The sequence below is a fragment of the Sinohyriopsis cumingii genome, chromosome 17, assembly GCF_028554795.1.
Source record: "Sinohyriopsis cumingii isolate HCF-2022 chromosome 17, ASM2855479v2, whole genome shotgun sequence".
Classification (NCBI taxonomy): domain Eukaryota; kingdom Metazoa; phylum Mollusca; class Bivalvia; order Unionida; family Unionidae; genus Sinohyriopsis; species Sinohyriopsis cumingii.
Genome location: NC_142977.1, coordinates 16,650,373 through 16,663,458, shown reverse-complemented (window position 1 = coordinate 16,663,458; position 13,086 = coordinate 16,650,373). Strand labels below are relative to the sequence as shown.

General features: G+C 34.5%; 1 protein-coding gene across 1 annotated transcript in view; it reads left to right on the top strand.

Moving 5' to 3' along the window:
* LOC149777820 (transient receptor potential cation channel subfamily V member 5-like) overlaps positions 1 to 13,086 on the top strand; it is a 99,609-nt gene that overhangs the window by 75,186 nt on the left and 11,337 nt on the right. Inside the window, exons 14-15 of the mRNA XM_089938265.1 lie at positions 8,836 to 8,993; positions 12,445 to 12,561. Of these exons, the coding sequence (XP_089794391.1) occupies positions 8,836 to 8,993; positions 12,445 to 12,561 (275 nt within the window). The remainder of the gene's footprint in view (positions 1 to 8,835; positions 8,994 to 12,444; positions 12,562 to 13,086) is intronic.

The following is a 13,086-nucleotide window of genomic DNA, read 5'->3' as shown; positions in this document are numbered from 1 at the left end:
AATAAAAACATCAATTTTGTGAAAATATGATTGTTGTGGTAAAATTCTGGATACTGGCTTGTCTGTGTTTGATTCAGATCTGGGTTTCATATTAGATTCAGTAGAATTAGTCAGGGAACCAGACTAACTTTACAGGAGTACTTAAGAGATTTTAAGCTACACATATTTTTTCATGCAGAATATCTGCATGATCAAGCTGTTTCTCACAGAATTTTCTAAAACTGGTGTCCAACAAGCAATACATGTACATGACTAAAGGGACAATAAACTTCTTAAAATGTTTTAATAGTCAGTACAGATGAATAAAAAGGGATATTCAAATTCTTGGAGAGAAAAGCAAGAAGGAAAACAACTACATTTATTCTATATCTTGTGCTGATTTGAGTATGGCATATGGCAGGAGTAATGACTGCCATCACTATGTGAAATTGAAAACATAAAGTTGAGAGATAGCAAGAAACCATTGAGTTCCAAAAGAGTTTGGAACTGCAGTGTTTTGAATCTTTACTGGAAGTATGTAAGGTCTACTTTACAAACTTTTTTAGTTGAACTTAATGTTTACCATTACTGCATCAGTTTTTAATCACATTTTTGAACTTTTTACATGTATATTTTCCAGCATGACAGTAGTTGCACAAGATGTCAATATTACACCTAACTGAAAACTGGTCTAACTTATGAAAATTTTGTGACTGCCTAAATGATAAGGTCTCTTTAGGATTGGCAAACGTGAAGAAGTGACTATAGGAGACAGTCTGTTTCCTGGGGGATGCATCGCATAACACTATTCCAGATGAGGCTTTGGACTTTCTAAAAGAACTTATTTGGACAAATTTTGACAATGTATTTGAGGACCTTATCTTTATTGTCTTTGTTTTCTTCATGACATTTTACTATTGTAGACTACCCAAAACCTGCCTATGGATATAATAAATTAAATTTGGTAACAAATATAGTCCATTAGATCAATAAAAACACATGGCAGATTAAATTTAGATTGTAAAAACATTGCAGAGAACACTGTCAATGAATTTACCCATTTTGTACAGTGACTCATTTTTGAACTGCTATAATAGTCATAAGATGAGATATTCATCACATGACAGTCACATGACAAATCCGCAGGTGCTTGATTCACATGACCATCACAGTGATTTTGAATGTTTGAAGTTGCATCTAATTGCTTCCATGATGATGACAGGACATTTGAATATGCTCTGATGTAGATCAGTATATCAAAATGGCAACAGCAGGTACAGTAATATTGTTCTATAAGTTGCAAACATCATATTTAATCCAGAACTGTGTTCTACAGAGTGTCAAAAAACCCAAAAACAATTGATATGTGCACTCAAGTGTTGTGGGGTGATCTGTCTGCAATAATTGCTGGGCATTTTTGAATAGGTGAGATCAGATCTCCAGTTCACCCAGCATATCTGTACAGGTTTGGGGGCTGATTTATCAGAGTAAAGTTGATGGTAAGGAAACAATGTGCATACTTTTTCACCATTTCTTCGGAGCCATACAAGAAGACCACCTTAATGTTCAGGTTGTGCTAGATTAAAGTACTGTATATATAATAATGACATGCTCCACATACATTACCTGAGTACTACTACACCTCGAAATTCCAGCCCTTGCAGCTTAAATTTTAAAGATGGGTGGTAAATGCTGTCTGGCCACTTATGTGGCAGTCAGAGTGAACTCCCTTGATATAGGAATTGGCACCAAATTCTGTTATATACAGCTGTTAGTACTTCGGATTGTGGTGAGTAGGACACTTACTCCTGCTGTGTGACCTTGCAAACCATCTTCAGAGTTTTGGAAAATGTTCAGTTTTTGACAACGGTTGATCTAGTATATATTTCTTTATTGATTAATATTTTTATTCATGGTTAAATTGGAATGCAATATTTGCAATTCATACTGTTTTAATTTTCTCGTCAGAAGCTCTTTGAGAGGACATCTTTTCCTAAATAATTAGCTAGATCCATTTGAGTAGTGATATTGGAGTATCAGTACAGAAAGCCTGTCTTAAAAACAGTTCACATCTGTAATCATAAGTTCTTTAATTGCTATACTTGTACCTTGATTAATCCACCTCTTCTATAAAGCCCCATTATATCCCATCTTTGTTCCTTGTGTCTGACTCTTAAGGCAATTAATACTGTTTACTAATTGGCATATTTATTTTTAATTAGTTTATTGGATATGTGATGCTTGGTATGTATTTTCATTCTTTCTTGTTTCATTTAACAATGTTAATTTACTTTGATATATATTGTACAGTGTAATACCTGGCATTTACTTATGTAATCTTCTTAACCATTGATGTTGTTTTGCCAGCCAACAGTGTGTCCCATCTTTGAACTTAAAGTAACATCTATGTTTAGCCTCAGGTTCAAAAGTCAGAGGAAATGCCACCTAACTACATGAAGAGTCAGTGGATTAACTGACAAAGGGTATTTCTCCATTTAATGCATCAATACCTGAAATAATTTTATTTCCTATTTTGGCACTTTGATACGAAACAGTTAGCTGCAGTCATGATAAAAGGTTGCTATTCCACTATCTCTGACATATGGAAGAAGGATATAGGACAAGGTAGAGACCTTTCGGTTGTGTCAAATTTTGATTTCACTTTCCTAGATGCATGGGTACTGTGCCCATAGTGGAGTCCATAATGAGCAGTAATCTGGCTGAATAAGGCAGAACCAGTCTTGAGAGTTTCATTGGTTATGAGACCAGCTTCATGATCATATTACATGTAGCTACAACAGTTAGAATGAGCAAAAAAGACATCATTGCCAAGAACAAGCTGCCATTCTTGTGCAGTTAGTCTTTTATGGTGAAACCTCTTTCTAGCCTGGATCCCTCAGCTCAAGGTCATGTTCAGGACCCACTGAGATTTCTGAAGAGGTACCTGAAAAGAAACTAGTCCCTAGCTGACATTATACAAGCTTGGAAGTCAGATTCAACTTTCTCAATTTTTATTCACTGAAGATTAAGTTCTACCTGGTCAGACCTAGTTACCTTTCCAGATCATTTGGCAGCTTCTTAAGGATGTGGCATGGCAACCTCCACTGGATTTGCAGGATGGAAAAATTTACCTTTTCCAAATGACTTCTCTGCATGCAGAGTCTTGGCTATGTTCTCAGTCTTAAGGGACTGGAGATGATCTCTTCAGGCTAAAGGGATGTAACTCCATCCACCTCTTACCTATTCTCCTAAGATACGATTGGGTTATGCATTTGAAGAAGAAACCAGTTTTTCTAAGATAACGTTTCTTCGTAATATGGATTCACCCTCCAAGCCTCCCTGCTGTTACATCCTGCTTTTGGAAAGCATGCATTCTGCTCCAGTAGTATCTGAGGGATGTCAATGGTGCCAGTCCCTGTGTCAAGGGAAGATCACTCTGTCTGGCTCTCACATAGGGGCGCTCACCAATTAATATGTACTTTAGAGAGAGTGACGTATGTAAGGTGAAGTAGTTCGCATTTAAAACATGCACAATGGAGAGAATGTTGGCATACCTATATGCTACAGTAATGTAATGTGGATGATATTTGTTTGGATATTGTACTTTTGGAAATTTTACATGATTTAAGCACACTGCTAACTAAAATGACTGCTCCCTTGTGTTAAAAAATCAGCCTGAATTAGTCTAAAGTACACTATACATAGCAGCTATTACCAGACTAGACAAGATCAGTTTCTGAAAGTGCAATGAATGAATTACCAAATATATAAAATGTGAAAAAAGTTATCGGCTCTTTTTTACACAATTTACCTCTGAAGTTCAGGATGTGAAAATGACCAAGTAGAGCTAGCACTTTTTTGAAAGGTGCACATTTGAAGTAAGGCCAAGCTGTATACTCTATAACCCATAGTACACCCATCAATCACACACCAAAATAAAGGGAATTAAAGGTTCTTTGCATTATACCTAAGATATACAAGGTCTTTTTTAAATAGCCAGTGTAACCAATGAGGAAAGCTGGGGAAATTCTTTTTCTTTAAAATCCTAACCCTATGCAAAATACGAAACTGTAGAGTGCCACCATATGCAGTCAGACATTTCCCTCCTGTAGCAAACATATTTTTAGCTGTGAGAGCTGGATGTGTGAGGTAGTGGTAGTGCTTCTAATGTATTGTGCAAGTATTATTGAAATAGATAAAGATATTTTACGAGAAAAATGTGTTTATGGCGAGATATTTTATTTCCTTTTAATGTATTAATTTTGGAAATCTTGGGATTGGGCACAGTGCTGGACATATACATGATTCCCACCACCCATGTCACAGAGCAAATAATGAGAACATTTCCTTCCTGTAGCAGCTTAAAATTTCCTTCCTATTTCAGCCATGTACATTATATTTTTGGGAATTGATGGCAGCATCTTCGGTCACCCTGCAGAAGCCATTATGGGCATGTTTATGATGTCGCTGGGGCAGTTTGGTGATTTTTACGATAGTTTTGACGAAACAAAACATCCAGTTCTGGCAAAAGTAGGCCATGTGTTGTGTTTCCATTTCTTTAACACACTCCTTGATGTCAAACTAGCAACAGACTCCAGAATGTCATTTAAGAAAATAATCGCCAAAAGTCATGAACAAAATTAATCAGCAAACCAAACTTGAACAGTTCATGTTTTTGCAAATAGATAGTTGAGCATTTAAAAAGTTCCCTTATTGTTTTTTTTAATATAAATTATTTTGTCTGAGAAACAAGATAAATGTATGAGAAATCAGATTAAATATAGCCTTATCATAACACCAAAATTTGTCCCTTGACAAGGATATCATTATAATGGTATGGGGGGGCCTGAGCAGAGAACTATAGCACAGAGATAGATAGTCTGGATACTGTAATATGGATGACATCACTATCGACCCAGTCTACCTTATGTTTCTGTATACTTTTCCACTTGCAGTTTGAGTTTTAGTTAATGCACTAATTTATAATTTCATTCATCATCTAGACTTGTATGAACTTGTGTTTTAGGTAAAGTTGCCAAATATATAACATGTATATGGTTTGTACATTTAGATTTATAGTGAAACCCCACATTATGATGAATGTCATGGTCCATAGAGTGGCATTGTGCTATAATGTCATGGTCCATAGAGTGGCATTGTGCTATAATGTCATGGTCCATAGAGTGGCATTGTGCTATAATGTCATGGTCCATAGAGTGGCATTGTGCTATAATGTCATGGTCCATAGAGTGGCATTGTGCTATAATGTCATGATCCATAGAGTGGCATTGTGCTATAATGTCATGGTCCATAGAGTGGCATTGTTCTATAATGTCATAGTCCATAGAGTGGCATTGTGCTATGTACTGGATTGTGCAATAGAGGGACAAGTCAGATAAGTGAAAAAATAATGGATGCCATTTCATGGGCTTGACAAATTGAGGTGGGTTGTTGTGGTATAGGAGTAGACATGTCATTCAGTTGCACAGCTGTTGGTTTAAATGATTAAATGAGAAAGTGTATACATTGAAACATATTTTTATGTTAAAAGTAAACATTTTCACATTCTTAAAATAAATTTATTTTTGGTGGTGCCAGTTTTCATGGTTTTGGGCAAAATTAGATTTTTGTCAGAACTTAAATCCTGGTAAAGGGTAGGGATGTATTCACTGGTCATTGAGAAAAGGTATGGATGTATTCACTGGTCATTGAGAAAGGTATGGATGTTTTCACTGGTCATTGAGAAAGGTATGGATGTATTCACTGGTCATTGAGAAAGGTATGGATGTATTCACTGGTCATCGAGAAAGGTATGGATGTATTCACTGGTCATTGAGAAAGGTATGGATGTATTCACTGGTCATTGAGAAAGGTAGGGATGTATTCACAGGTCATTGAGAAAGGTAGGGATGTATTCACTAGTCATTGAGAAAGGTAGGGATGTATTCACTGGTCATTGAGAAAGGTAGGGATGTATTCACTGGTCATTGAGAAAGGTAGGGATATATTCACTGGTCATTGAGAATTGTAGGGATGTATTTACTGGTCATTGAGCATGGTAGGGATGTATTCACTCTTGATTGAGCATGGCAGGAATGTATTCACTGTTTATTGAGCAGGGTAGGGATGTATTCACTGTTCATAGAAATTTTATATTCTGTAGCAGGGTAGGGATGTATTCACTGTTCATAGAAATTTTATATTTTGTAGCAGGGTAGGGATGTATTCACTGTTCATTGAGACTTTAGTTTAATGGTTTGTAGCAGTCACAAAATCCATGAAAATTGGTAACCCATGGAAAATAGTGAATTCATACTATGTAAGGTCACATCTATATTATGATTTTCATAATTATATGAATTACATATGCTTCACATATATTTTACATGTTATGGATATATGTTTAACATCTGTGGAACTTTCACGTATTTACTTGCCTGATGTTGTTAAATAGATGCATTGATATACACAATATTTGGCAACTTTGCTTGTGTAATTCTCTTATTTCTTTATTTGCACCTTCCTAAAAGTTTCGCTTTGAAAGCCAATATTTTTTTATTTATTTTTTCCTTTTAATTGTTATATTTTTGATATTTGCAGTTGAAAGCCATTTTGAATAAATAAATTGATGTGTTTTATTCTCTGATAATCGGTCTTTGGGATACATAGTTACTAATATAAAAATAGGGGATAATTAACTATTATTTGACTTCTTGAAGGAGTATGGTTTGTCAAGCTTTATTGTAGTGCTTCTAACTCTAGTACAGTCTGCGTGTCAAAGGATGTATTCACACCCTCTATATTTTATGAAATGAAACCAGTTTGCTCATATTTAACATTATTAATCACGGTTACAATCATGCAAAAAATACATCAATGAATAGTATAGAAGACCTTTGATTATAATTAGCAATTTACATTTGTTGTAAATCAACTGCACAGGCATCTTGTTGCAGCAAACTCATGATCTAAATAACTGTAATGCAAACAAATTACTGACTCAGATTCTTTTCTTCATACATTTCCTAAGAAGTGTCTTTGATCTTCAACCTTTGCATATTTGAGAATTAATTAGTGACAGGGTACTTTTTTTCTTGACAAATAATTTGGGACAAGGTACTTTTTTTCTTGAATTAATTTGGGACAGGGTACTGTTTCTCTTACATTTCTATGTAATGATCATTGGAAATAAATACAGCACAAGAAAACTATATGTTTTGCATAGTAGTTTTATATTTGTTATATCCTTTGGTATATAAAATATAAATTGTTAAAATTGTTAAATACTTTGACATCTAAAAGTGATCATTCTTTATTATGTCCCATAACAGTGTTAATGTTTGATTATCTATTTTTATCCATAAACTGTTATGAATTATAAAACCAGGCTAAAAGTGGGTCTTAGCTAATAATTTTAGCATTAGCTACAATGGGAAGCATCTAAAATGGTATATTTTACTATAGATTTTGTCATTTATTTATAACTGATTAATTACTAAATTACTTTAAATTACTGCAGAAGTGTTAACCAGTCTACGGTTGATGCAAACTGAATGAGAACCTCATTTAATTTTAATATTTCATGTAGCTGGTACAAAAAAATAACCTTGTGTCCATATCCTGTATAGTTGCATTGAATCAGCAATTTTAAGCACAACTGTTTATTAGTCTCATTTTCTCTTTGAATTTTGAGCATGATATTGCAGGAATTATGGAAATCCAGAATGTTTCATTGTTTGTAGCATGCATTTAATTATGAGTTTTCTTTCTCGGTATTTAATAAAAAGTTTAAACTTAAACTGAATTTGTTGAAGATATTTGGAGGTAACTAACTCTTGCTTCCAATCCAGATTTGTCGTTAATATAGCCAGGATTTACCCTAACATGCTTGTTCTATGTATGTATAACCTGTATTAAAAAGGGCTTGTCATGGGCATCTTCTTATGTATATTAACTTAATCATGTTGCTAGGAGTATGGTTGCTTTACTGAGATAAGTTAATATGGGTAATGCAGATAAGTTAATATGGTTAGCTCAGATAAGTTAATATGGTTAACTAGGATAAGTTAATATGGTTAACTTGGATACGTTAATATAGTTAACTCAGATAAGTTAATATGGGTAATGCAGATATGCTAATATGGTTACCTTGGATACATTAATATGGTTAACTAGGATAAGTTAATATGGTTAACTCAGATAAGTTAATATGGGTAATGCAGATATACTAATATGGTTACCTTGGATACGTTAATATGGTTAACTCAGATAAGTTAATATGGTTAATGCAGATAAGTTAATATGGTTAACTCAGATAAGTTAATATGGTTAACTTGGATAAGTTAATATGGGTAATGCAGATAAGTTAATATGGTTAACTTTGATATGTTAATATGGTTAACTCAGATAAATTAATATGGTTAACTCAGATAAGTTAATATGGTTAACTCAGATAAGTTAATATGGTTAACTTCATGTAAGGGATTGTAATCCTATTTACATGGGGACACAAAATAAAACATTTGAAAGTCTCATTTTGATGTATATTTTTTAAAATCATTTATCAATATGCCATGTTTAATTGCTTTTGTAGATAAACTAAACCATAATGACTAAATATTTAAAACAGAATATTGAGTGAAAAATATTGTCATTAATTTTAATCCTGCTTTATGTTTACTACTAGTTCATTATTCACAGATTATTTTCAGTGTATAATGCATCCCATTTCTTCATTCATTTTACATTTTGTTTTGGCTTTATTGTGATTGTAAATATTTCTAAGTTAATTATGATTTTAGCTTTCCTTGTTCATGCAGTTGTTGTCTTCCTTGCACAAGATTCTGTCCTTTCCAGCATTTTATATTGCCTTTATTGATTGCACCTGTGAACATGGTCAGTGTGTCTTTACGAATGGTGCAGAGGGAATACTTGGTGTCTTTGCTATGTCGGTGGGGCAGTTTGAAGATATATATGCCACTTTTGGTTCCTCACGATATCCTGAACTGATTAAAGTAAGTTTTAAATATTTGCATGAAAGTAAAATAAAAACTTTAAAGTATAGTTAAATACAAAGACAATATTAATTATTAAGTTCAGTTAGTGAAACTATTACCCATGGTGTTTGAAGTTTTCTCTTTTAAAATGTCCAAGAAATCATATGTGCCTTAGTATGAACAGTTTCTGATTTCAATTAGCCATAGAGAAGTGAAAAGATAAAAAGGAACAAATAATTAGTCTAATGAGGAGATACTTGATTCAGATGAGAAATTACTTTAGATTTTCCATGATATGCCTGAGCATGATGATTTACCCATCCTTAAACTTTGCTAACCATTTGCCAAATTTGTACACATTTCTGCCAATGGCAAGCACACCTGGGCTATTGTATGGGGCGGGTGATACAAGTGACTGCCTGGGGTGCAAAGCAGGGTATTGGGGCACCATTTCACAAAGTTAGAAGTAGATTTTCCTCATGTGGGATGATAAAGGTGATGCTCATCCTGGGCACTGTTTTATTCAGCACAAATTTGGTACAGCCCAGAAGCCTCTGTAACATTTTTCAGAAACCATACACAGTGGGCCCCATTAGCTTATCATTAAGTGTATACAGTACTGACTGTTACCTATCAAGGCCAGAGAACATTTTCATCACCAGCATCAGTGCCAAATCTCCCATCACAGTATACTAATACATGGTCAGTACTGAATATACACTTTATGTTCTTATTGAAAATTTATTTGTAGTGATCTGGTAATGATGGTAATAGGTACAGGTAAATAAGTGCAAAGACCTTTCATTGTTCCAATGGTTTCTTTTATTTCTTCAGTCCTGTGAAAAGACCTTTGAATGTATGCCTGAACTGAACATGCTCCTAATTGGACATGTGTTTGTTTTCCACAAAATAGCACAATTCTCCTCTTGATTTTACTTTTAAGACTGTTTAAATTGAAAGTTAATAATTTTAATTTGGCATGTTATTTTATGTTTGGAATACAATATTCTTTTTCCCAGTCAAGGGAACAAGTGCTTGTTTTCAGTGCTTTTATTTTAAAATTATTAAGAATTAGAAGCCCAATTTATTAAGATTCAATCTCTGGAACATAATATTCTATTCCCCTGAATGTGTACAAGTAAAATATGACTATAACAGAAATATGTATTTGCATTTGTGATGTCATAGACTTATTTTGCAAAATTTTAGTGGTAATACTTCCTTCATAATTTTTGGTCTAATAATTGAGACTATATAGCCTTGATTGTCTGGAAACTGACACAAGACTTAATGAACTGATGACCTTATTACATGCTGAAGTTTATATCAATTCGGAAATAATGAATATGAATGACAATACAGAAATTCAATTTGCCTTTTTAAAACATTAAATTAAAAAACATTAAATTAATATTTGTCCTGCTCAGGTGATTGTCTAGCTATAACACTGTTCAGGTGAATGTCTAGCTATAACACTGTTCAGATGAATGTCTAGCTATAACACTGTTTAGGTGAAGGTCTAACTATAACACCGTTCAGGTGAATGTCTAGCTATAACACTGATCAGGTGAATGTCTAACTATAACACTGTTCAGGTGAATGTCTAGCTGTAACACTGATCAGGTGAATGTCTAGCTATAACACTGTTCGGGTGAATGTCTAACTATAACACTGTTCAGGTGAATGTCTAGCTATAACACTGATCAGGTGAATGTCTAGCTATAACACTGTTCAGGTGAAGGTCTAACTATAACACTGTCCAGGTGAATGTCTAGCTATAACACTGTTCAGGTGAATGTCTAGCTATAACACTGCTCAGATGAATGTCTAGCTATAGCACTGTCCAGGTGAATGTCTAGCTATAACACTGCTCAGATGAATGTCTAGCTATAACACTGTTCAGGTGAAGGTCTAACTGTAACACTGTCCAGGTGAATGTCTAGCTATAATACTGCTCAGGTGAATGTCTAGCTATAACACTGTTCAGGTGAAGGTCTAACTATAACACTGTCCAGGTGAATGTCTAGCTATAACACTGTCCAGCTGAATGTCTAGCTATAACACTGTCCAGGTGAATATCTAGCTATAGCACTGTCCAGGTGAATGTCTACTATAGCACTGTTCAGGTGAATGTCTAGCTGTAACACTGTCCAGCTGAATGTCTAGCTATAACACTGTCCAGGTGAATATCTAGCTATAGCACTGTCCAGGTGAATGTCTAGCTATAACACTGCTCAGATGAATGTCTAGCTATAACACTGTTCAGGTGAAGGTCTAACTGTAACACTGTCCAGGTGAATGTCTAGCTATAACACTGCTCAGGTGAATGTCTAGCTATAACACTGTTCAGGTGAAGGTCTAACTATAACACTGTCCAGGTGAATGTCTAGCTATAACACTGTCCAGCTGAATGTCTAGCTATAACACTGTCCAGGTGAATATCTAGCTATAGCACTGTTCAGGTGAATGTCTAGCTATAGCACTGTCCAGGTGAATGTCTAGCTATAGCACTGTTCAGATGACTGTCTAGCTATAACACTGTTCAGGTGAAGGTCTAACTGTAACACTGTCCAGGTGAATGTCTAGCTATAACACTGCTCAGGTGAATGTCTAGTATAACACTGTTCAGGTGAAGGTCTAACTATAACACTGTCCAGGTGAATGTCTAGCTATAACACTGTCCAGCTGAATGTCTAGCTATAACACTGTCCAGGTGAATATCTAGCTATAGCACTGACCAGGTGAATATCTAGCTATAGCACTGACCAGGTGAATGTCTAGCTATAACACTGTCCAGGTGAATATCTAGCTATAGCACTGACCAGGTGAATATCTAGCTATAGCACTGACCAGGTGAATGTCTAGCTATAGCACTGTTCAGGTGAATGTCTAGCTGTAACACTGTTCAGGTGAATGTCTAGCTATAACACTGTTCAGGTGAATGTCTAGCTATAACACTGTTCAAGTGAATGTCTAGCCATAACACTGTTCAAGTAAATGTCTAGCTATAACACTGTTCAGGTGAATGTCTAGCTGTAACACTGTTTGAGTGAATGTCTAGCTATAACACTGTTCAAGTGAAGGTAAAACATATAACAATAACGGAGAATTACTGTGTTGTCAGATAGATAATATTTTGTTTTCAGAGTCTTTACCTGTACTTAGAAAATATGGTATGACATATTGCATTATTTATATTTTTACACCTACAGATTTATTTACATTTCAGCTCAGATTTCAACTTGTTTTTATTAATGCAAGAATTACTTAACTTAATGTTATAGGGAGGGAAATAATACATGAAAATAAAATATGAAAAATGTTCTAAATTATAAATACAGTAAAATAACAGTATATTTAATTGTAAAGTTTAAAGTGTTGGTATTGTATATACTATGTTTCTAAATTAATAAGCTACTGTCATTCAGAATGTATTAATTGGGTAATATGTTTCTGTTATTGATTTTAGATTGTGTTTGTGGTGTATATGATTATGGTGACGCTATTGCTGGTCAACATGTTGATTGCCATGATGGGCAACACCTATCAGCTTGTTAATGAAACACAAAAGGAATGGTTCCGACAGGTAAGCTTGCAAGTATACATACAATTAACTCATAATCATTTCTATAAAACTTGCCCTTGGCTAGAAGCTGTTGGCTAATAGAATCTCCATACAGAGCAGAAAAATTTCTTAAAATGGTGACTTTCTAAAAGTTGTAACAGGGTCATCAAAAAAAATAACATGGGCTAAATCTAAGGGATGTAGAAAATTCTTTATGTAGAATACAAGTAAATCTTAATGGGATTGTAAACAAATTTGGATAAATTGTGATCCATCAACCTCTTTTTACAGAGCTATTGAGAATCAAGATGTTTCCCTGGAGAAAAGGAAAACTAAAAGAGACCATTGCCCAAACTACACTTGCCTACCACTTGCTGTCAGTCAGACATTCTTTATTCAACATTACAGTGGACCACAGCATGCTCTTAACTTGGCTTTGTTTGATTCATGAAGAAATATCAGGTCTATAAAGCCTGTCTGACTGCAAATTGATCTGGCTAACTGATTTCACCTTTGCCAGTTTACTGTATATTTTCTACAAATTAA